At 40.7% G+C, this 24,564-nt stretch overlaps 2 protein-coding genes across 3 annotated transcripts in view; both read left to right on the top strand.

The window, feature by feature from the left end:
• The window catches only part of SHANK2 (SH3 and multiple ankyrin repeat domains 2), a 364,507-nt gene that overhangs the window by 317,748 nt on the left and 22,195 nt on the right, over window positions 1–24,564 (top strand). The window contains exons 18-19 of one of the 2 annotated variants that reach the window (XM_064452904.1): window positions 3,024–3,159; window positions 5,771–5,851. In XM_064452904.1, coding sequence (XP_064308974.1) covers window positions 3,024–3,159; window positions 5,771–5,851 — 217 coding nt within the window. The remainder of the gene's footprint in view (window positions 1–3,023; window positions 3,160–5,770; window positions 5,852–24,564) is intronic. The other variant, XM_064452902.1, reaches the window with a different exon arrangement.
• LOC135313525 (uncharacterized) lies at window positions 15,586–23,457 on the top strand. The gene is made up of 2 exons (XM_064452905.1): window positions 15,586–15,971; window positions 20,446–23,457. Exons 1-2 carry the CDS (start codon window positions 15,893–15,895, stop codon window positions 21,306–21,308), a joined length of 942 nt encoding a protein of 313 aa, XP_064308975.1. The 5' UTR covers window positions 15,586–15,892; the 3' UTR covers window positions 21,309–23,457.

The raw sequence follows: 24,564 nt of genomic DNA, 5'->3' as shown, positions 1-24,564 counted from the left end.
AAGTTCTGAGGCTTTTCCTGAGAGTCAGGAATGGGAGAGTTATTGAAATTGTCGGCTGCCCCAAGGAACAGTTTTCCTTGCATTTAGCTTGTTGGATGACCAGCTGCCATTGATGTAGCATGGACCCAGCCAGAGCACATACCTATTTATATGATCTATTTTCAAAAGTTCTGTGCAGGAAAGTTTTGGGGAAGAGCCAACGGGAAAGAAGAACTTAAGGTTTTGCAGTGAAAGATCACAGAAAATACTCTGAAAGATTGGGCTGAAGAAGAGGGAGAGGCACAAATTTGTGCCTGCAAACCAACTTTGCCAGTTTGTTTATAGAGCATCCTTCTAAACACTTTGCCACTAAAAGCAGAAATGTCTTTTTAACATTTCAAAGAATGTGATCACATTTAATACCAAATCCACGTGCAATTATTAAATGAATTGGCACAGGTGAAATAGATACCTGTCTTACTGATTTTAATAATTTACCTTCTTCGCCTTGTTTACGAAGCCTAGATGAGGTGCAGTAGTCACCTCCGCGCTGCCAAAGCTTGAAGTGGAAGCAGAGAGGCAGTCGCATCGAATTATTCACACCTGAAAAAGTTTTGCTGAATAATATCAAACTATCAAACAAACCCACTAGAACTCTGGTGTCTTACTATTTAACGACCATTTCTTCAGTCATTTGGCTTACATATAAGATACCGAAGAAGGTTAAAAGAAATAGCGAACGTGTCACCGAAATCGTAGTTCCTTATCAGCTATTGACAATTCCGATGTTGTTGCTTCGTAGTCGTGCTGCAGTTTTACCCACTGAGGTGATAAAGAGAGTGAAGATGAGGCCCTGCTCTGCTGATTTCATGATTCTTTTGTTATCAAGTACTTCTGTAAACTCTTTGAGTTAAATTATCTTCAGGTCTCCTATCAATATTTTTATTCCTGCAATATAAATCTTTCTGGTACCAGCTTTTGTAACCGCGCCTTTTAAACAAAGCTGCTATAAACAGTCATTTACAGGTTCTGTTTCTGAGACAGCTTTAAAAAAATGTGTCGTGTATATTTGCTCTTGCTCTAAATGTTAAATATCATTGCACGTAGCGATGCGAACAGATGGTACGCTCCATAAGCTGTTTAGCATTTTGCACATTTATCACTTTACACTAGTGAAGTGTACATGTGTTTGATTAATATTAACTTTTTACTTATTTGGAGGTCTCTATTTTTTGACAGCGTTAGGGGATATAACCTAATCCATACCGGCTTCCAACCTTAAAATTTAATTACAGTAAAGATGGAGCAGATGCATTCTGTAGTTCTTAATTACAGGAACTTTTTCACTGTGGAGAATTACCTGGTTGAGGTTTTAATACTGGAAGGAACTTGGAAGTAAATGGATAACTCTGCAAAAATGTTTTAGACAGTTTAAATTTAGATGCCGTTGGTCCAGCTAAATAAATACCGTATCTTGGAATTAAATACCAGATGCTAAGAAGGTGTAAAATAAAACAAAAGAGCAACAGTCCTATTCAAATTGATATTCTTTTATATCCTCCACCTACAGAATGAGACAACTTCATATTTACCTGTTCAACAGTTCTGGATGTTCAGCATGTGTTACACCTACGTCACTGTGGATGAAACTAAAAAAAGCATCCCAAAAAGCATCTCAAGCTTATAGACATTGCACATGGACCATACTTTGAGACTTCTGACTGCAGCATTGTATTAAAAACATGGCTTAAGATGTTATTTCACCATAATGCATTTTGTCTCAGCTAGAGCCTGAGAAAAGGCAAGGTTTTCCTTTGATATAGTGGATGGAAAACCGATTTCAAGTTGGAATGGGTCTGCTTGTGCTTGTTGTTCTGCTAAATGGCAATAATATTTAATGAGAGATTTTGCCCTAAACTGTAAATTCTTTAGAGTGTGAGATGCCCAGCCTGTCAGAATAAATAGAGGAAGCTAAAAACACTTACTTTGGAAATGACTGTTCATTTTGGAAGGCACTGAGTGATTTCAGTGAAATATAACTGAGTCAGTTGAATTTTGGAGAGAGATCAAATTCCCAGCTTGTATTCTGGCAGCATCTCTTCTTCACTGATTCCATTCCTCAATATCTTTTATGTTCAAATAACACATGCAGCACTTTGGTCTTATATGCTGCTATCATTCATATTTCAGATAACTTCCAGTCACTTCTTATAGATGGAATGAATAAATAAATCACTTTTAGCCATGCATATTTACAGTTTTTATGCCTGTGCTTTCTTCTATGTCTATTAATTAATATTATGGAAAGACGTATACAGCAAAAGTGATGATGGAGCACTAGGACTTACCCAGACAGTTTACATTTTAAAGTTTAATGTTGCAGTGCAGTTTAAAGCTTAATTGGCATGACCATAACAGCTGGTCAGGGCTTCCTGGAGTTAACTCCTCTTTTTCCATGAAGACTCTTTTGGACGGCTATAACCCTGCTGCCTTTCCTTCCAGGACATCAGATCAAATGCTGGGAAACGTGGAAAGTGCATCTAATAAATATGTCTCTTGAGCATGAGAATTTACTTCAGGAGTGAAAATCTTTGTTCCTGGGTGATCTGAAAAGAAAAGCTTCTGAGTATCTCATTGGTTATGTTAGAGAGCATAAAATGCATATAAACGTTTGTGAATAAAGCAGTCATGAAAAATGACAATGATTTAAGAAGATATTTTTAGTGTATGAAATGCAGAGTTGTAGCACACTAATTGTTGGAAACAAAATATGTAAAGGGAAAGATTTGGTTGAACTCATTAACTTTTCTTTTTTTAATTGTAAATTGGTAATTATAAGGAAATTAGTTGCATATTTCATGATGAGCTAGCTTTGTTTTCCTGTTATCATGTCAGCTATATGCTGTTTCTTAAATATGTATTTTTATTAACAGGCAGTAATTAGAAATTCTGTATCTTCCTGTCTTTCCTCCTTATGTTTTTAAAACTGAAATGATGGAATTTTTCTGTATTTTGATCTAAAAGACTATTTTCTTTCTTTGCAGGTTAATAATGAGAATGTAGTGAAAGTTGGCCACAGGCAGGTGGTGAACATGATCCGACAAGGGGGCAATCACCTAGTTCTTAAGGTTGTCACAGTAACCAGGAATCTTGATCCAGATGACACAGCAAGAAAGAAAGGTACATTTTTCTCTTTTCCTAACGGCGTCCTTTTGGTCTTGCTCCACAGAAAACAGAGTATGGACACGAAATTACTGTTTTATAAATTCTGATTTATAGATTTCCCGTTTTAAATACCCTTCTCTTATTTAGAGTAAATTAATTCTGTTGACTTGTGCATAAGTATGTGACAAAAAGGATAACATTCTCTTTTCATGCTTGCCATGAAATTTCATCTTTATCGATCCTTATACATTTATGTGTTTGAAGATCTTGTAGGAAAATTGCCTGCAGCATTAAGAGAGAAAAAGCACAAAAGAACAGATTATCTTTTCTTAATTAATTCCAAACGTACCTGAGATGAGGTTAGTTTGACTCCTCTTGAAAACACTGAGAACTCACGACTTTGCAAAACACGTATTTTAGAAAGGGCCTCTGTAAGAATAAGAAAAGTAAGCAATATGTTTAGACTGAAGTTCTGTTAGCAAAAAAAGTAGAATTTAATGGGAAAATGCCTCTAGATGAATTCAAAGTAGAGGGGTTGTTCCAGCCATGGAAAATCCCTCCGCTCCCCATAAGCAGAAAACACGCGCAGCTGCTTTTTCTGCCACTTGGCTGCTAGCAAGAAAGCAGCCACTCCAGGAGAGGTTAGTATAGCATCATGTGCCACAAAGGCTTTGGGAAAGAATTGTCTGGGTACAAACGGAAAATATTTTTTTCCAGTTAAAAAGCCTAGGGTTTGGGGTTTTTTTTATATTAACTTTATTGGAGATTATGGGCTAACCTATATCATAAGATTGGGCTAGTCCCTTAAAATGTGTTTCAGTGTGTTTCCCACCCACCCCCCTAGCCAAAAAAACACCACCAAAACATCACCAAAATTTAAAAAAAAAGACAGAAAAAAAATGGATCTTGCACTATTTCCTTCACCTTAGATACCCCTGAGTTTGCTCAGGTAAAATCTCCTCCGGGAAGTCATTAGGCCCTCATAATTACCATTAAGCAGAAAAGATTGCTGCTGCTAACTAGTGTTCAACACAGCAGCAGCACATTTTGGAAAGTTCCGATTCCTCCCACCAGTATCTTGAATCGGCACTCACGGCCGCCCGGCTCCTCAACACAAGAGCGGGCTAGAAGCTGGCACCCGCGGGCTCCCTCTCTGTCCGTGGGTAAATCTTTCTGTCTATGCTGTGAGTGTTCTTGCCTTGGAGTGGGGGAAAGGCTCTATTAAAGTAAATAATGCCCAAACATAGTCCTGCGTTATTTTTTACTATTCACATTTTAAACAAACCTTTCACCTCTGCCTTTTGGGATGTGTCATATTGGCCTTAAGTAGAAGCGCATGACAGTATACAACCCAAAGGGAAGCTGCTTCTCTAAAAACCAACCCAGCTCTTTGTCATCTTCCCAGAGCCTTCTATTGATAATGTGTCATTCGCCAAAAACATTTGCTTTTGAATCTTGTCCCTTTTTGATGCAACTTGGTACTCTTTCTCGTTACCTGGCAATTGCCCTGTACCTTAGGAATCGGGTGGAAGGATCTTCTTGCCATGGGTCTCCCTCCTGGTGAGGCCAGTGCCAGACACCCAGCCTCATTCAGCAACCCAGCATTTTGTGCAGCCTCCCTCGCGGATTTGTTGTCGCTCCTCTTGGTGGGCGAGGGCAGACCTCAGACTGGGGTCGGTGTGTGCGGTACTTACGCAGCCTCACATCCGGCACCGAGCCTGAGCTTTCTGGTGACACACTGTCATCCGAGCCTCTGAGAGGTGACAGAGCTTAACAGGGAAAGGGTGATGCTGACACAGTGGATATAGGTGACAGGGAAAGAGCATTGTCTGCTTTCCTCCATCACTCTTCCTCACCCACAAACTGCTTTGCTGCCTTTCATCAAAATGATGTAGCCTGATGTACAGTATTGACCAAAATGCTTAAGAATCCTTAATTTTTTCCCGGTGTCACAGAGCCATTTCTTTTTACTGAAATCTCCAACTTTCCTACCGACACTGGCATAATCTTTTCTGATGTTACGCTCCTTTCTGACCACCGGAACCATTGGCGTCAGGGTAGTAAAACACCTGCTGGATTGTAGTTTCTCTGCTAGATGACTGCTTTGATATATTCAGCTCTTATATATTCTGAGGATCACTTGTTTTCCCTAGCCTCACCGTAACTATTGAGATAAATTTGAATCTTCTTTCTTATATTTCTCAGATTTAACAGTTTCTCCAAAGATGAAATTAATCTGGGAGAGATTGGCTGGTCTCCAGGAGGTTTTTAGCTGTGTACATTTCTTAGAAGGAGGGGCACAACTGCTGTGAGGCACTTTCTCTAGAAAGTCTCTTTCCTACTGAAAAACAGAAGTGCACAGTGATTTAGCTTTAAATGTTTCTATGTATCCTGTTACATAAAAGCTTGCTGATGTGTCAAACAACCTACGCTAAAAGTAGAAACAGTACAGAAATTCAGTACATGAAAAGCATCTCAGGGGTTTTTTTCCCCTGTATGCACGTATTTATTATTACCTTGTTTAATGTAGCATAATCTTTTAAAGAAATATGAAATTGTGTATGTGAGTATATGTTTTAGAGATGTGTATTTACTTACACTGCGTATCCTTCTGTTTAATGCAAAGCCCCACCACCTCCTAAGCGAGCTCCAACCACTGCACTGACCTTACGGTCAAAGTCAATGACCTCAGAGCTTGAAGAGCTTGGTAAGAAAGTGTTTTTTGACAAGCATGCTGGCATAATAGAAATGTTTAAAAAATGTGTATATATATATATGTATATATGTTAAATTGACTACAAGGAGCTGAACTGTGTACATTATATAGAACACCAAAGGTTTTAAGAATGCTGCATCTTTGGAGAGTTGAAATATGCATGATCTGCATGAATAATTTTTGTTTAAACTTGTGCCTTTACTGCTACGCAAGAGAATGTTGATACATCTTATGCATCATCAAAGTTTGGCACATCTACTCTAAAGTAATGCCATATCATATTTTGTTAGCTTTGCTTTCTAAATTTTCAGGTCATCTAATATTGTTTTATTTTAAATTTCTGTGGCCTCTCATTAGTGGATAAAGGTAAGCTGCCAGAAGCTGTTGTTAAAAAGCTGACAGTGTTAAAGCAGCTTCAACTTCAACTTGTTTTCATTAGACTCTGATCTGAAAAAGTGCATATTATGATATCACTTTGACTTCTGTGCATGATATAAACTTAATTCTTCTCACTATCGGTAATAAGAGAGTACTGAGCATTCAGTCTTTGCTAATTTTCAGAAATGTGATTGTAGATTCCTTTGCTTGATCATCCACATTCTAGATATGTACAATTCTTTGGGAAGTTTGATTTATTTTCTAGAAGTGAGGAAGGTAATTGTTCTTTTCTTCCTGGTTTTAATCTGTTAGGTCATTAAAAAGTGGAATTTCTGCAGTCTATTTCTAGACTAATAAATATGTTATGGATGGACCATATATACAAAGAGAAAAGCCCAGTACATATTTATATACAGTTATTACACTGTAACAGTGTGTTTAGCAAGTGATAGTTGGGTATAAAAACAAACCATGTCCCTCATTGCAGACTAATACAGTCTATCATATAATAAAACCATTTTCCCATGTAATCCTACATTGATTTAAATAGTTACATACTATAATCATATTTTTTTTTCTGGCATGGATCCATATGAAGGCCAACTGGAAGGGATCAAAGCCTTGCGGCCACTATATTTTCCCTGGAAGTTAATGTTTTCTGGGGCAGAAGGACCCCATCCATCCTTTAGCGAGTCAAGTCATGTAGCTTCAGTGGGAGTTCTTACCAACAAAGGGGTGCTGAAGTGGTTACTGTCTTCTCTATGGTATAAAAACCAAATGAAGACCCAAACGAAACAGTCTGATTATTCAGCTCAGAAAATTTGACTTTTCTGTGCCAGGAAGTTTAGGAGCCTGACAAAAAGTTTCAATAGTTTGTGAGTGCTCCATAATTTTTCTTCCGGGTTTGAAACGTAAAATATTATTTCTGGAGCCCATTTTTGGTTTGGGGTGGTTTTATTTGTTTTCCTTGCATGGAGTGCAAAGAGGTTGTAAAACTGGCTTATCAACAAACCTTCCCAAGGGGACAGAAACACTTAGGCATCGTTTTCCCCCTCATTATCCCCTTCTGCAAATTGCTTTCAAACTGAGGGTATTCTTCTATTTCTCTTACTTTCCAATCTTACATAGTAGATACTGTTCTTAAGGCAGAGAGAAGCAGCACTCTTTTCTAGGGGAAAATAGCTTATTAATAGTAAAGTCACCTTTGCCAAGAAGACCATCGTATTTTAGCTTTCTCACCCCTCTATTCAGGTTACAGTACTCAATCTGCTATTTGTTCTCATCGGCTGGCAGAAACCACTGCAGCTCTTGTGACTAGCAGCCATGGGACATACTTGTATCTTTCAGCACATTTCCCATCCATACCTTTATCCAGATGGGGCAAATATTACAGTGGCAAGACCTTACTCTTCTGAAGAACAGTCCCGAAGCATGTTCCAGAAGCGTATGTCCCCTAATGAAGCTGTAGTAATACTAGAGCATGGCAGACATTTGTCTTCTTCCTAAACAAGACCGTAAATACCAGTTCTGTGATACCCTGAACATTTGCCACCCTAGCAAGCAACATGACTACTGTTATAAATAACATCTGTGGTCTACCTAGTTAAATATTTGTCCTGTAAAAGGGCTATTGTCAAGGAACAAGAATTCTTAAATTCCACAACAGCTGAGCAAGCTTCCAAAGAGAAAATGTTCTCGCTATCATCAGTTAAAAGTTGTCTTCTGACATAAAACCCAGATTGTATGTGTGTATTTATATATAATTTATATATCTTTATATGTATATGTGTATATATTGGACATCTGTATGAACTATGAGAACACCCACATTTTTATATCCATTAAACTAACGAATAAGCATTTGTTTCATAACATATATATGCAAACTAAATAGGAAGTATGTATAGATGAACACTGTGGCTGTTCTCATCAATATATATGTGTAATCTTTTTTCTGAACTGAGGAAGCTCATGGTCTCAATAATGTCTCGTGGCAAAGAATTCCACAGGCTAATTATGTGCTGTGTACGAACGTATTTCCTTTTTATTGGTTTTAAATGTGATGCTTTTAGTTTTATTGAATGTCCCTTGTTATGTAATAGAAGAAAAAGATAAATAGAAATTCCCCATTTGTTTTCCCTTAGAGTTTCTATTTTTGTAATCTCTCCTAGCCCAGCTAAGCAACGTCATTTTTTTAAAAAAGAAAAAAAAAATTATACGTTTTGCAGTCTTCACAGTCCCTTCCTTTGCCTGGCTCTGAACTCTCCTTATGGTTTTATTGACATGTTTTTAGCTACTCTGTTCTCCGTAATACTGAGCGGACCATCTCGGTTGTTCTCTTTCAAATGAGTTAACCCAAAATATGGCAGATAACGTGTGCTAATGATTCCTATCCACTTCAACCTGCAAAGATTTGAAAATGCCCTACTATCATAGTTTGGAAGCCCTGGTCTCAATAAGTCACCCCAATTACCGTTTTTAAAAAAGAATTAAAAAAAAAATTATGTGTATCCCTAATATCTGCAGGGGAGCCATTTCCTATAGATAAGGTGTAAACCCCGATACACCGTGCTTTTGCCAAGCTGTTTATCTGCTGTGGTTTGGTAGAGGAGTGCACAGTAGAGGCGAGCAGGGAGAGGCTAACTTCTTAGGTGGAAGGGAAATGTTTATGCTCAAAATGACAGACAAGGATTTAGCATATAAAAATTACCTTCAGAATTGATTCACAGTTCATTCCCTTTCTATTTCCAAGCTTCAGTACGGAAGAAGAAGGGTAAGGGGAAGCATTTTGTCTCTTGTTTAACCTGTTTCTCACCTTTCCATAGTGAAGGATAATAACATAATGTAAATGTTGGCATATGGTCCAGTTTATTTTATGGTGTCAAATGTACATTAATTATTCTATATGTTTTTTAGTTATTTAGTTAATAAATTGCAAACACACTAAGAACTCAAACAGAAGACTACATTTGAAAATACTCCCCACATTTCTTCCTTTTGTCTCCTTTCCTTCATCTTGCCTTTTTTTCCTTCTTTGTATCCAACTCTTTTCCGAACCCTTCCATACCATGTCCTCCCAGTTACTGTGCTAACTGGCAGCCGCAGAGAGTACGTGGCCAGTAACATACCCTCAGTGTAGTCCTACGTGAGTGATTTCGCTTGTCTTTAAAGGCCAAACGTTGCTCCCATAACCACCACACTGTCTCTGTCTCAGGAAATAGGGGTCTTGCACACACCGCTTGAACTTTTGACCTGGAGAAATGCTGCTCTGCACAATTTTAAGTTTTCAATACAACATCTTCCACGCTGTCCCGTATGCATGGAGTGCCCTCCCTGAACTGATTCATAAGGCTGCTACCTTCTCCTTGAAATCTCTCCCAAAGACCCGTTTCCCCTGTGATCCCTATTAAGCGCTCATCTGAGTAATGATGGCTAAGCAGAGGGGCAGGTAGAAATAGAGGTGCTATTTTAATAGTTCTTATAAATGTAACTGTATATATATGTATACAAAGTTTGTTTGTGTTTAGCTGTATTTTTCCATACCCCTGTATGTCGTTTTGCTTTCTTAGACTGTAAGCTCTCCTGAGCAGGGGCTGTGTCATCTGCACGTGTTCGTGGTGTCTAGCCCAAGGATGAGCCTCAGAGCTCCCCCAGCCCCTGGGCGAGAGCTGGCAAAACAGCGACTGTCCCGCTCTTTGACAAAGCTCAGTGTCGCGGCAAGGAAAGCTAGGCTGTAGGCAGTGCCTTCTCTTTTTAACGTTAAACAGGACAAAACCGGGTTATTTTTCACTCTGTATTTTTCTGCTCTTTTCTGACCTCCTTTCAGGTCGCTGACAGGTTCCAGCTAGCGATACTTTCTATTCTCAGTTCAGAGACTATGACAGAATAAACCCCATTGCTACCGGTATTTTTCTGGAAAAGCCTGTTTTGGCAGCATATAAAAGTCATTTCATTGTTATCGTAGAGTCTTCTGTCAACCAAAAACTCCGTTTTCTTGGTCATAGGTGAGGGAGGCATTAAGATGAAAATAATGGCTTTTGTGGTTCTGTTTGACCAGTTTCGTTGGTTGTCTTTTGAGCTGGTTCAGTGGAGGATAGGAGAAGGGAAGGCCGTAGGCTGTACTTTTTGTGTTCAGGGTAGAAGATACGACATTTGTGTCTAAAGAGAGGGGTAATAAAATCTTTGGGTTCACAGCAGTATGGCATGGGCAGCGTTATCATTTTACTGCGGTTATGTCGCAAAAATTACTGAACGGCAAACTGTACCTCTTCGGTGCCACTGACTTTCTGCTTACAGTAGTTGCCTGCCTCAGGGAGACAGCGTCCAGCTCCAAAATGTGTGTTTGGAGGGGATGTGTTTTCAATAGGAAAACTCCCTTCTGCATTTTGTGGGATATTGGGGAGGGGGAAGACGCCTTCTTTTTCTTTTGTGACTTGCAGGGTTTCAGGAATTGCTGAATGAGTAAGTTATGGCAATGTGTAAACTAGTAGCAGCAATTTTGGGGAGGCAGTACTTAAAATAGGATTCCAAGTAACGTGTAATTAGCCCGTTAATACTGAAGCATAACCAAACTATTCATGCAGCAAATTAAAATGAAGATTTGAAGATAATCTAAAAATGAAACATTAAAAGAATATGTATGAAACTCCCAGTGCATTTTCGGGGTCATAATTTGCATCATCACCACAGAAAGCAGATGTCATTAGAGCTTCAAAATTAATATTTTAAAATAATAAATTTAACTCTGTTCATAAAATGTTTATGTAGCTCGTGTAAAAGCTTGTTTTTAAAGGGGTTTTCCTTCAGTTTTTGTTTCGACTTGTTTATCGATAAGTTCTTGTAGGTGGTGAATTTTAAAATGACACAATACTTAAGGAACACATCCATAAACTAAGATCTGTATGTGTCTAGGTACATGATTTAAAAGTTTTGTGCTCCTAAGCTTTTTTGACTGCCAGGGAATGGGTTTGATTTAGTGAGCAATTTGAGATTTTCAGTGAAAGCTAAAGTGGACAGTGTTTCTTTTAAAAATGTAATATTAAAACCCTCTAAGAGAAAGTACAAAATTAAGAATAAAGCAGGCTAAATTTTCATAGTGACACGGGAATGACAAGATTAATAATTCTTCTGCATTAACAAATATTACTTGGACAGTGTCACACAAGTGTCAGTTGTGAGTTAGGGGAGCGGTTTGTTTGTTCTCAGATGTGATGCGGTAATCAATATAAAATAATCCCTTGGTATGTGTTGATACTGATCTTTGGGTTTTGATGTGGGCAACAGTACCAAATACAAACGTAGGATTTTCCTCCTTTGGGCAGTCTAGATGCTAGTACCACCTCTCAGATACAGAATAACTGTGGTATCCTCGACACAGACTATTGTTACCTGGCATCAAGTCTTAGCAGCATTTAAACAGAAAAATATCAGTTGATGGCATTCAAAATAAATATTATTAGCTCTGTCTGCAATAAGCATTCACACTTCATCCCATTCCTGTTGTCCATTGTTTCAAAGGTGGCACATTCTAATGGCATCTGAAACAATGAAATTGCAGAGCAAATATATATACATGAATGCCAAACAGCGGATTGCCTTACAGTGTTATGTTGTGTTTGAAGAAACCACTCACAGAGACGTCTGGGTTCAAAATTCATTTTTTTATTTCACTGTGCTGGAGTTGATGATGGAGATTTGTCTGCAGGAAACAATGGAAATCCTGTCAAAGCAACCTTTACAGCACTCACGACGTCGACTCCTTTGATAGTTTCCAGCATCTGCAGTGCTTCTGTGTAGGAAGAAGGTTTTCTGATCTTCACCAGACACTGTACTTTAGAAGACGAGAGCAAAAGGCACCAGGCTTAATGAAGAATTCTTGAAGGGTAACCTTGTAAGTAATTGATTCGCATTATGTATTTGAAATTCTAATGAGATAGCAATGTAATGATAAGATAAAGGTTGTCATCAGGTTGCCATTTTTTGCAAGCATAAAGCAGTGACTCTGGGTGGAATTCGTGAAGTCTATGTGTGAAAAAATACGGGCCCCAGTTTTTGTTGAAGTAGCAAGGTTACAGGTTTTATGACTTTTATGACTTGTAGCCTAACTTGTGGGGAGTCCACAGCAGCGTTAGAAGGTATAGGATTAGGACCGTGCTACGACATATGTGCTTTTAAAACACTCTGTAAGAGAAAAGCATTGCAAGTTGCCATGTTTCAAGGAGAACAATGCTAACCCTGTGTTTTCCGCTGAACAAATCTGGCACCTAGCTGGCAATGTGCTGGTTAGCAACTTCTGGCACAGAAGCTTAAATTAACAGGTGACTCTGGCCTGATCACTTCTTCAAACCAGGGTTTCTGTTGCTTGAGGTGGGCAGCTTTAACTAACGTTTTGAAAACACTGGGAATCCTGAGCAGAGGTCAGCTGAGCCTCTGTGTGGGTGTTCTCCTCTTTTACACCAGTATTATTTTGAATTTATCAGCTTATTCTTGAGTATGTAGCGCCCTTGCGTGATACTTGTTTTTCTTTACTACAGGACAGTAATTGGAAAGGTTTTCAAAACCTTTCTGCATCAGCCAAACGAGACAATGGTATAAAAGAAGTTGGAAAAGGAATTGTAAGTGTTACAGAAAACGTGGGGTTTGTAGCATTCGGAAGCAGACGAATTAAATACGTTGCCATATGTGAGTGTCGCTTGCTATGCTCAGATATTATTAACTGAATATCTGACCACATATTCGAAATCATGAGTGCTTGAGGAACAGTTAAAATTGCATGTGTTTCCCAACATGGTACAGTTAGGGCAGTGGGAAACTTTTTCACCACTTTTAATGTGTTCTCTCTCTTTTTCAGGAGCCAGGGAGATGAAGGACTTATCTCCCTCATCTCAAAACTCCCTTTGCTGCTATTTCGCTTTTTTTTTCCTTCAAATGTTCATATACCCATGTTAATTAATTTCTAATATAATTAAAAATAAATGTTTTTAGCTAATTCACCATAGTTTGTTTGGTTTTTCCCCTCGGTGTGGAAGCGTGAGAGTAAGTGTAAGAACAGAGAAGGCTGCAAGTGTCTTAGCTCCTCCACCTTTCCTTTGGTTTCTTTTGGTTGATTGTCTTTCTTTCGTGACTAGGCCAAATTTTCAAATGCTGTCTCTTAAACAGAACATCAAAGTGCCACTTAAATTCCACCTGGCTTGCAGGGTAGGAGTGGGTATTGACTATATTCTCTGCTTTGTTTTTGTTCTTAAACAGAAACCACTGTTAGACAATGACCATTCCTCTTTCAAGGTAGGCCGAATTGTAAGGCTGCAGGATTGCAGGTGCATTTTAAATGCCTGTATAATTATTTCATTAATTGAACCTACTGTTAAAGAGCTGGTACTTGAAAATTGTATCTTTAGAAAGCATTTGAACATATCACTTTTCTGCCTTCCTTAAAATTACTTCTGATGGTGTGATTATAATATGTAAATGTGACTTGTATGTACTAATGTGAAGGTATTTTCAGCCCTAGAAACACAAATAAGACTTTCTTTCAAGAAAGTTTTGATAGTTCTTTACTGTGAATACATACAAATCATTTTCATAAATCATGTAATGGTATTTATCGATACTCAATGTTAAATGGTTAATTCTAGGCACTAAGCAGTTTTTTATGTTTGACTCATTCCTTTTACATAATTTTCCCTTTTTGGGATTTTAGTGTACGTTGTAGAGTTTACAGTATCCCAGAGAACATACAAGCGTTTTTACTCAATTTTCTTAGCAGGAAAGTGTTTCAAATGGCTTATGGTTTTGACTGTATTGCAAAGCACTTTTGTTATTTCCTCATTATGCTAACTGCTAAAATAATATTCTTTGCCTGTTGTTTGCAGTATGGTAAATATTTGACTTTGGCATTGTGGTTTAAGCCCAGTCCTGCAAATTGTTCTTTTGGGGTGGGGCTGGAAGAAGTTAATGCCAGATGAAAATATGCTCATGGTGGCAGATATATGAGGATTAGCCTAATTGTCCAAATGAAAACTCTGATCATTCCATTTCTATATAGTTTCTAACTATACATTTACATGACATAACTGTAGGCTGAACTTGTTGTTTCTTTCCTCTAAATACGATCGTAACAAATTTGGATTTAAATCTTAACCTTTAATATTCTAACTCTGAAACAATGCTTTAGCTGAGCTTAATCTTTAAATTCTTAGCATTATTTTGAAAGCCTAGTTATACTTTACCTACTTTTGGACTTTGATGAACTTTTATACATCTATTCATACCTGAATAGCTAAAAAGACAGGCGCTGATTTTCAGTGGGCGTAGCTAACCTAATGGAGATCCACTTCTTAACAGTCTGCAAATAGGAGTCACCTGTTTTCCCCAGAGGCACTAGAGAGCTATCCATCAAGGACAATTGCTTCTGTAACAAGCAACATTATCGTACGAACTTCTGTAGTCTGATCAAGCTTTCTTTTGAAATCAGTAGGTTCTCATCTTTCTGCTACCACCCCGTTAGTACCGGAAAGCTGTTCTAGAATTTTGTTCATCTGCTTCTTTGAAAGCGTTGTCTCGATTCCTGTATGTGCTGCTTGCCCAAATTGTTCTTTACATAGTGCCCCCCACCCACAGACATTCACCCCCAAATATGTATCAATTTACTTCCCAGCTATTCTTTTACAAATTAAGCAGGGAAAGGTCTTTTGCATATATATGGGAAGTGACAAAAATCTAAAAGGAATCAATGTAAATAAGTGCACCTACTTGCTTTAGATGCTTTTTTTTTTTCAAACCTGTAAACTTATAATTCTATGCATAATCACTCCTGATCTTTATGCTAAAAACAAGCTACTTATAGTTAAACATAAAAGATACTTAAAAAAAAAATTAATCCATAAGGTAAAAGCAACACCACAACCATATGTTTATGTAGTTTAAACGAATCTCTCTGCATTTTTACGAAGCACACGTAAAGACTACCCCTTTAGTTTCAGTACTCCTTATGTAACTCATTTCTGCAGATTATTGACAAGGAAACAAATTTTATCAGCTAATGAAAGAAATTAAACTAAACTTGCAAACTCATATTTAGGGAAGGCGATGGAACAAAATATGTGCATATGCAGTACCTGACATTAAGGGCTATGTGCCTAGACCTGTGGGCACCAAGGAAGAATGACTGTCCTGTGTTCCCATCACTTTTCAAAAGGAAAAACACATGTGCCAAATATTTGACTGTGGTTGACTGCAGATGCTAGAAAAGGTGGGTGATCCTACAGCATATAGGTGCAATTGGCATTGTATGAAGTTTTGCATAACTGATTGCGCCTGGTACAGTTTCTGTCTGTATCTATCTTAGGTATTTACAAGGCATCTGTCACCTTGGTACCTAAGCAGTTTGAAAAATGCACCCACCCCAGGAGGCATGATGCAGATACAGGCAGAGGCCCAGGTCCAGAGCAGCAGAGGCAGGTCCCAGGAAGCTCCCCAACTGTGTTACTGCTGTTGTTGAGCTCCTGGCCCACTTGTTGTGGCCAAGGAACATCTCCACCTACCTGTCAGCAGGAAGACGGTACCCCACCCCTCACGTCCAGCTCCACTGGTGGGGAATCTGAAAAGGAAAGATAATGGAAAAGGCAACGATCCAGTAGCAGAGGTGAAACAGAAATGGTGGGATTTCAAAAGGAGGGATTCTTAAAGAGCAGCACATCTCAGGGGAGGGATCAACTGCCAGTCCAAGTGGCAGGTAAGGCACAACACAGGCATAAATCTCAAATGTTCTTCAGTGAACAAAAGTTAAAGAAATACCTCTGATGTCTCTAAAGTTTGTCTATATCCAAAGCCCTGCTCTGTTCTTGGCCTCTGTCTCAGTCCTCTACCCCTAAAGCTGAATCGACTGTCAGTTCTCTGTGTATCTCAACCCAATAATTGCTACAGTCCTAAATATGTCTAATAACAAACTTAAAGGACTCTCACTGGTGATGAATGTTGTGGTGCAAAGAGACAGCATGGTATAGCAGTGCTCCAAAATGATGGACTTATTCATGAACCTAAAGGCTGGAATAATCCCGGCTTCTAATTGCCATGTTCAGAACAGGATCAGGCAAACCACAGATCACCCCTGCAGGCACAAAAGGTGGAGCGGTTCTCCTGTGGCCACCAGGAGCAACTGCTGATCAGACCAAGCTCTGTATCAGCCCAGTGCAAACACCCGCACAGGCAGCCAGCTACGGGCTTCGCTGCAGAAACAGAGGACCTGTCTAACAGGCAAGAAGGGAATATAGCCAGGACTTTGATGAAGGTTTACTAGATACTATTACATGCACCGCTTTAGTAACAGATCTCATTTTTTCTTTAAACATAACAGAATCAGCGAGGTAAAACAAAAAACAGTCTTCAGAAAACTGTGAGTCCCATGTGGCTTTTGGAAATAGCTGCGTAGTACTCACAGTACTGAAGTTAAAGTGCAGTGGGTCACTGACTTCCAGACGCTTATATTTCCTGTAGCCCATATGCGTGCTCCTTTCCGATTCCCTTACTTGGTCATTTCAGGATCAAAATGGGAGTCGTGCCCTGTCAGAGCAAGGGACATGAACAGGAAGCAAGTCACAACTTTGGAGACTGCCAGTTGGCTGGTATCGCTAGGTATAAATATAAAGATATCTATAAAAGTCATAAGTGACGTATTTTGCCTGTAAGTCGTACATGTCACTGTGAGCAAAGTGCTGCTTGTAGGAATGGTGTGTAAGCTGGAAACAACTAGAAAGATCAGAGAACCCAAGCCCTTCCCTTTGCTTCAGACCTAAGGAAGCTAGCTGCGCTTCTTTGTACCCACGGTATTTAAAGCTTGGTTTTAAGAGAGAGGGATTTTTTTTAAAGCCAATTAATAACCAAGATCAGCCACATGGATATATAGCTTGGTCCATAGCGAATTTTGACTCAACAGTCTTAGCGCCCTCTCTTTTGGTTTTGTTTTCTTTTTGAGAAGTCACCCCTTTGCCAAGGAAATGAGGTAAAGGCAGTTAGTTGAGGTAACTCTTTCAGCCAGGTTTAACCCTACTGTCGGCAGCTGGTCAAAGCAGTCAGCCTCTTCTCTGGCCAAACCAAGCTTTCCAGTGCCCCTACTGTAACTGGCACACCTTTTCCACAGCACCAACCAAGCCGCTGGTGCAACCATCTTACCAAGATCTGGTCTGAATTTAGGGCGACCTTTGGTCATCAAGGAATGGATTTACTGGGCAAAGACTGACACGTTCATCAAGGTGGTGTCAGCCATTGACCTTCAGGCAGTTCTCCCATGATCACTCTGTAGTGAACGAAAGCTTGTGTAAGGCCATGCCTGTACCGCACCCTCGGTTTCCCCATGCCCTACGTCAATGCTTCACAAAGCTTCCAGAAACCGGAGTTACTAGAGTCATTCAACACTTTGTTACAAATAAAAGCAGTTATGAATATTCCTCCTTTTCACTGCTAGCCAAGTTAACAAACCTATCCTAAACCCTGTGAATGTATTCATTATTCATAAGTATTCGCCAGTAGTTTCCACAATTAACTTTCTGCCCGTGGGTTTTCATAGACTGTTTGCTTGTACTCTTTGTCATTTGTGCTCTTGGTCACCTATGCCAGATGCTGTTCTTTCAGCCCTGAAAGGCTGAAAATACCGATTAGACAGAGAGCAAGCAGTAAATTTTCATGGAGAATTAGGAACTTTGCAAAAATTTCTTATGCTTTTTCGGAGAAACTTTGCTTCACAAGCCTCTGGCAAGAGTGTAAACACGCACAAATAACAAAAGTGTTACGATCCCCCTGAATCTGAACAATTTAAACTCAGTGATACTATTTACAGAATATTCATAAATTAATGTGGGGTTTGGAGTTTATTTTATTTTGTTTTGCTTCAGTTTTTGACTTTTAATTTAGTTTGGTTCTATTACTTACCAGTTGCTAGGTGGGCTCTGTTTAGAACACTTGTCAGGAAAATGGAGTTTTCAAATACGGGGAATTTTCTGATGACACGTCAAAAGAAATACAAAGACATTTTGTATGACCAGTGGCTCTACCAGAATGAAGATATATGATCCCTTATCCTTCTCCGATTCCATAGAATTTAACTGAAATGTGTGTTTGCTATGTGTGGTAAAAATAGGTCCCCTGTTTTTTTGTTCTTTTTTTCATGTGTACTCAGATAGGAAAATGCTGAGAAATAATTTCATGGTCCTACACTGTAGTTGTGAAGAGATTTGTTAATGAAGGATTGCAGCTACGGCTGTGTTAGGCAAAGGGGGAGAAGAATCGCAAAGGAAGAAGCAGTTATTACCGTTAGGTTGATATACAGTCCCTTTCAAGTCTCCGTGGAGTGGAAGAGCCAATGATTGCATGACAGTTTGTCCCTAAAATTCATTTTCATAAGGAGCTCATGCCTTTTTACAAATACGATCTCATCCTCACTTTCCATAAAACATGCAACTGGACAGTCCAGCCAGACGCAGAGAGAATGTGAATACTTTGAATGTGAATACTTTGAAGTAGTTAATATGCTAAATGCACAAATAATATCCATTATCTTAGCATTTAACAAATCATAATTCTATTAAGCCACAGAAATCCCTTTTGGAGCAGTATAATGTTGGAGGCACTTGGGTGTAGAAATAATGAGTGCCACATTAGGGTTAGGGTAGACAGGGACTGATATGTAGGAGAAGGGATCCTTGGGTCTGTCAGAAGGAGCTATAATTTAAAACCATATTAAATTTAAAAAAAAAACAACAAACTTAAAAAAACCCAACCCATCAAACCAAAAAACCCTGATTCATAAGCAGAACCAGAAGTATCATTTAACACAACCTCCTCAGCAACACCTTCCAGATGTAAGCTTACAGCTGCCAGCTGAGGTCTGAAGAGCAGCACCTCAAGTACTTCAAAGAGCAGAAATTAATCCTTTTATAATAATATTTTTCAAGACTGGGATGCCAGAGAGTAGGCATGACAGTGAGCTGGCATTCAGACCACTGTAGCGTGAGCAGCACAGCCGGCCAGCTAGCAACAGTCAGCCACTGCTGTTCGGGTCACAGTCTTACCGACGGCAGCGCTTCTCTCACATATCCCTTGCCTGAGCGTGAGGAGGAATGCAGGCTCTTTGGGCTACCCTACTGCAACATTTTAGCCAGACCGCCCCAGATTAATTTCTGATGACCAAATTGTCCTCCCCAAAAAACCAAAGCGAACTCGGTTTTTTTTATCTGAAGCATGGAAAGGGTGAGAGTTACGGCCACTGACTCACGTAATCAAGAACGGTGCTGGGCAGATCGCGCTCTACTATGAGCCACTGATCGCTGTGGGTGCAAAAAGCTGAGCCATTTCTAGCCTTTGGGAGTGCATTTTATGCAGGGGAGGATTAAGAGTAAGCACATCCATAATATCCTCCTTGTTAACGTCCGTAACAATGCCTCTTTGCACACTAAGCTGCCACAGGGAAGCACTTGCACCCAGATTTCCACCACGTGCCCTCAGGCAAGGGAAGAGGTAGCCAGGGGAGGGCAAAACTAAGTTTATTTTCAGAAGACGATGAGATCCTGGCGAGCAATGCCCTCAGATAGCATTACCTACTGTTTGGAGAAAAGAACAAGAAAATCCGGCAAATGTTGGGGAGGGCATTGCTCGCGGGATAAGTGCTGTGGACGGCCACCCTCGTGCTGCAGCAGTGATTTGGGAGAAAGCGCACTGGGGGTGGGGGTGACGTGAGACGTCGGACAAAAGCGAAGATAGCCAGCAGTGCTTCAGAACAACAAAGGGCTGCCCTCAGCCAGTGGTGGAGCACATCTGGCACCCCAGGAAGCTCAATTGGACACTTGGCCCTGAGCTCGTCCCAGGGATTTCTGACTGACACCACTGCAGTGCATAGGTGAGCTTTTCGATAGGTTCACTGACATTTCCTGTCACAGTCACGATGAGGTGAATTGGTAGTTCCTGCCTTGGGATGCAGCATGGCTGTGTGTGTTATGGGTACAGGACAGTGTGCATTGATACCAAAAGCGGTTAATAACGTCAACTGCCACGTGCCCAATGCAGTCACTAAACTTTAGTCCGCCCTTCCGTTTGCCCAAACACATACACTCTGGCTTCCCAACTGGCTTCTTTCTATGTGTTGTCCAATGCATGTAGATACCTCCATCTGCCTGGCCTCAGATACAGTGGTTGTTGCTCCTCTATTTGATTGCCAGATGTCACTGGGGAACAAGATGGGGAGGTTCCTGGATCCTCGGGGCAAGCCGGCCGTCACCGAGGGAGCTCGCCGTCCACGCCGGCTGAAGAACAGGAATCTTCGGTGCCTGCCTCTGACGAAGACTCACCGGCCAGGACCACAGAGAGCTGGCAGTGGCCGTTGTCCTCGTCTGAAACGCACAGCAACGTTGGGGAGGATTTTGAGGGATTTCAAACGCCAGCGCGGACTCCGGAGTGTACCATGGACATACAGTCTCCTGGGGATCAGTCACTCAGTAGGACTCCTCAGTTTGAAAGTGACTCTCCTGATGAGGAGGAGGGAAATGATGAAATGAATGAAGAGCACCGCGGTGTTGAGCCTGTCCCTAGGGATCGGGGTTGGAGAGGGCAGCCCCAGCTAACAGAGGGAGAGAAGCTGTTGATGGAAACCAACAGTAGGATTGTGCAGCTGCTGGAAAATATCAAGAGGGAGCATGCACAGTCCATGGGTCTCATGTCACAGTCCATGGGCCGTATGGAGCTGCAGCTGGGCATTGTGGCTACCTCCACAAGAGCCATCCATAACTACCTGTCAGAGATTTTAGCTTTCCTCAAGCAGCCAAGGACGCAGGTCCTTGAAACACGCATCTCCCAAAGAGCCACCCCTCATGTCGAGTTAACCTGTGCCTCGACATGGACTGGTGAGGACGCAGTGGCATCCTCCACTGTGTGCTTACCAGGGGCCGAAGGGATGAGCGACTCTCGAGAACCACCGCAGGCCACGCTGCCTTGTCGCAGTGGCCGGCTGCAGAGAGCCATAACCGAGAGGGCCTCGTTGCCCATGCCTACACGCCAGGCAAAAGGGGGAGGGAAGAAAAAATAACCACACCATAGGATTTTTAGGGTTTTTTTTAATGTGCCTGTCCTTTTAATTCTTAGCCATAAGGCCATCAGTGGCAGAATTCAACCATTTCCTACATTGGCTAACATTGTATTCTGGCTGACTAGATTAGTCTTAACATTTTGTAGTTTATATTTGCACTGTTAACGATGTGTGCTGCTGGTATTTGAAGAACATTTGCCTCTGTTCTTTCACTTTAACTTCATACGAGCATTTTTTTACTCTGTGCCAGGCATTCATTGCTTTTCTTACAAATACAAGTCATTTCTTGAGGCAGCTGTTTTTTGAGTTTTCTTTCTCCATTATCCCATCCCCTCTGAGCAAGCATTCTGGACTTGGTGGTAAGTATAGAGGTCTTGGCAATACTCGCCTCCAAAACTGTGTTCGATCAGTCTTTGCCTGGTGTTTCTGGCATGCCAGCCTGAGGTGTTGGGGTTAGCCTGTACCGGATCATGATCATTCTTATCCTCTGTGGGTCTGACAAGGTCACTTTCTGAGACCCTCGGTGGAGCTAATCCACATGTCTTGGCTATGTCGTACAATAAGTAATGTTGCCAGGATCATACCTCATATTTATCTTTTGGGGCCTGTATAGTGATGTGCCACCAGATCTATCTAGGCACCTGGCTCTCATTTTCAAAGTTCCTTTTATGATGGATCTGGTGGTTTGATGGGCAGCATTATAATTTTTCCTCTGAGAGAGTCTGGGGATTTGAAACAGGAGTCACTAAGCAATGTGTTCTACGGGGATAAGAGCCATCTCCTGCAACAAATCTATTAGGAGGAGACTGTCCCCTGTAATTATCACAGATATTAATTATTTAAGAAAAAGAAAAAAAAAAAAAAAAGCAACTTGCCTAGCAGCCAGACCTCTTGAGAATGTAAAAGTCATGACATGCTGTTGGGTACTGTGCTACTATGTCTGTGATTAAGAGCTTTTCATCAGAGACGACCTACATGTTGATAAAATGCAACTCCTTTCTGTGCCTTTAGGCCGTCTAATTTCCTGAGGGCTGGCACCCTGAGCAGAGCACGGGTGCAACTGATAACCCACAGGGCAGATGGAAATGCACTTTGCAATAAATTATTTTATATCTGTTGGTGCTGCCTCTCTCGGGGGAATTTAATATAGTGGCACTCAAATTGCTATATGCATGCCGAGGCATCAGACTGGCTTATACATGTGATATCCCTGACAGTTCTCTGAAAGGATGCTGTTACCAGGAGCCCCTTGAGCGGTGGTAACTAGTTATCACAGGTGTAGCATGGCTCCTGTGTTTGACTCTCAACATACCGTTGTAGCTTCTCGTAAAGGTTTAGAAGAGTTTATATGGCAAAGCAGTGATGAATTCCTCCTCTGGCAAATAACTGGAGAATAACTGTAGGCCTAAAAATCCTCTTCTATGATTACAACTGAGCTGCGGTCTCTGTCCAGTGAGCCATAGACTCTTCTCCCCTGTCTTTCTGCGAGACTGAAGTTATTCAAAAGAAAGCAGACAGTATTTTGTTATTCTACCAGTCAGCCACAACTTGCTCCCTTATCCGTGTGTGTGCGTGCGTGCTTGTGGCTGTACTTCGCTAAATGACCGGTTCAACGACGAAATGCAGCTGGCATGGCCAACCTCCAGTGTAGGCTTTTTCCGCTACAGAATATTTCTTCCCTTCCACCTACAACCAGCTGCGTTCCTTTTAAGAATACCCTTGGAGGCGCGCTTCTTTGGCCACGCTGTCGGCACACCTCACACCGGGTGTGAATTTTTGCACCCATTCTGTGGCTTTTTTATAACCCTTTTGTTAAAACTGTTTGTAAAGGTATCCTCAGAGAATTTCCAGCACAAGCTTGTAAGACTCCCCTCTCATCGGTACAAGAAGCGCATGCTGCAGGGTATCTGAGAGCCCGAGGAGGTTGGGAGAGAAGCCGATTAGTAAGCCTGACAAATTGTTCCAGTATGTGCGGCCTTTTGAACATGTGTTTCTGGTGCATACACGGTTGGCACACTGGTACTGTGGATATGAACGGCCTAGTTAAAGGCAAAGGCAAGTGAAAGTTTGTCCCAATATGCTTACGTCTTATTTCTTTGGGATGAGTTTGAATGAAGCTAAATACAACTCAGCCAGTTCATTTTCTTGGCCTAATTAGCATGTTTGATAATAAAGTGAGAATGTTTTGATTTTAGAGTGCTTTCACTTCAAAAGCGTGGTGCAGTTGTGGCCAGATGCTAAGATTTTGACGTATTCTGCAGGACCCGCCATGTAGCTGCTGCCATTTTAGAATAAATCTCGTGCCACAGGCTGGCTGCTTCTGTAGCTTCAAATTTTTTTGTTGTAGCTTTAAAATGACAACCTCCACTCTACCTTTGCTTTCTGATCAAAGGCAGTAGAGCAAAAGAAGAAGCTGCGCAGATGTAGCAGTGCTGCCGTTGGAAATACTACGTGAGGAACCCCTAAAGAGTTCCTCGCAAAACAGCTTAAGCTTTAACCTGCTCTCCTCTCCCATTTCTAAGTGCTTTAGCTAGACTTGGCGAGGCACAAAGCACCACTTGAATGGGAGCAGCTGTAGGGTGAGAAGGACTGAGAACCTGTCTACAGACAAGAAACCTGCAATAAACTTACACAAAACAAAGGGGTTTTTCCACCTGGAATTAGTAGATGCTATTAAGAATCGGTACCAACTGATATTTTGGTCAGATTCAAAATCAGGATCTGACTTCTAGTGTTGTCTAGCAAAATCAGTGCAGTTGGAGGGTATGTATGTTTCATCCCCAAACAAATATTTTCATGCTTTTCAAGTGTCTGTCATAGCCTCATCGCTCTTTCCCTGTAGCTTTTTGTTGTCTGAATGGGTATATGGTTACATGTGTCTGTTAAAAATAAAGGGGACCAGTTCTTACATGGTATATATATATTTCTTACTTACAGATTCTGAGTACCTAGTGCTTCAGTTTCCAAAACTTCCTTCTTTCTGTATCCCAAAGACAAGTTGTTTGGCTTCTGGGATGATAAAAAGGGTGGGAGAGACTTAACAGGAAATCTCTGCCCAGTTGAAGCTCTGGGTGATAGATCCCCTGAGTACGATTCTACAGTCTAGCCGTATTTTTGCTGTATAGGTCAAATGTTTATGGTTACACCATTGCTTTCGGATGCCTTTTGCTGCGCAGAAGTGCAGATATTTTTCTTTCAGAAGTTCACAGTTTGTATTACAAAGTCGTATGAAATGTGACTTGAAGTTTGTTTTATT

Source organism: Phalacrocorax carbo, chromosome 5, assembly GCF_963921805.1.
Source record: "Phalacrocorax carbo chromosome 5, bPhaCar2.1, whole genome shotgun sequence".
NCBI classification, from domain to species: domain Eukaryota; kingdom Metazoa; phylum Chordata; class Aves; order Suliformes; family Phalacrocoracidae; genus Phalacrocorax; species Phalacrocorax carbo.
This window is presented reverse-complemented; position numbering and strand designations above follow the sequence as displayed.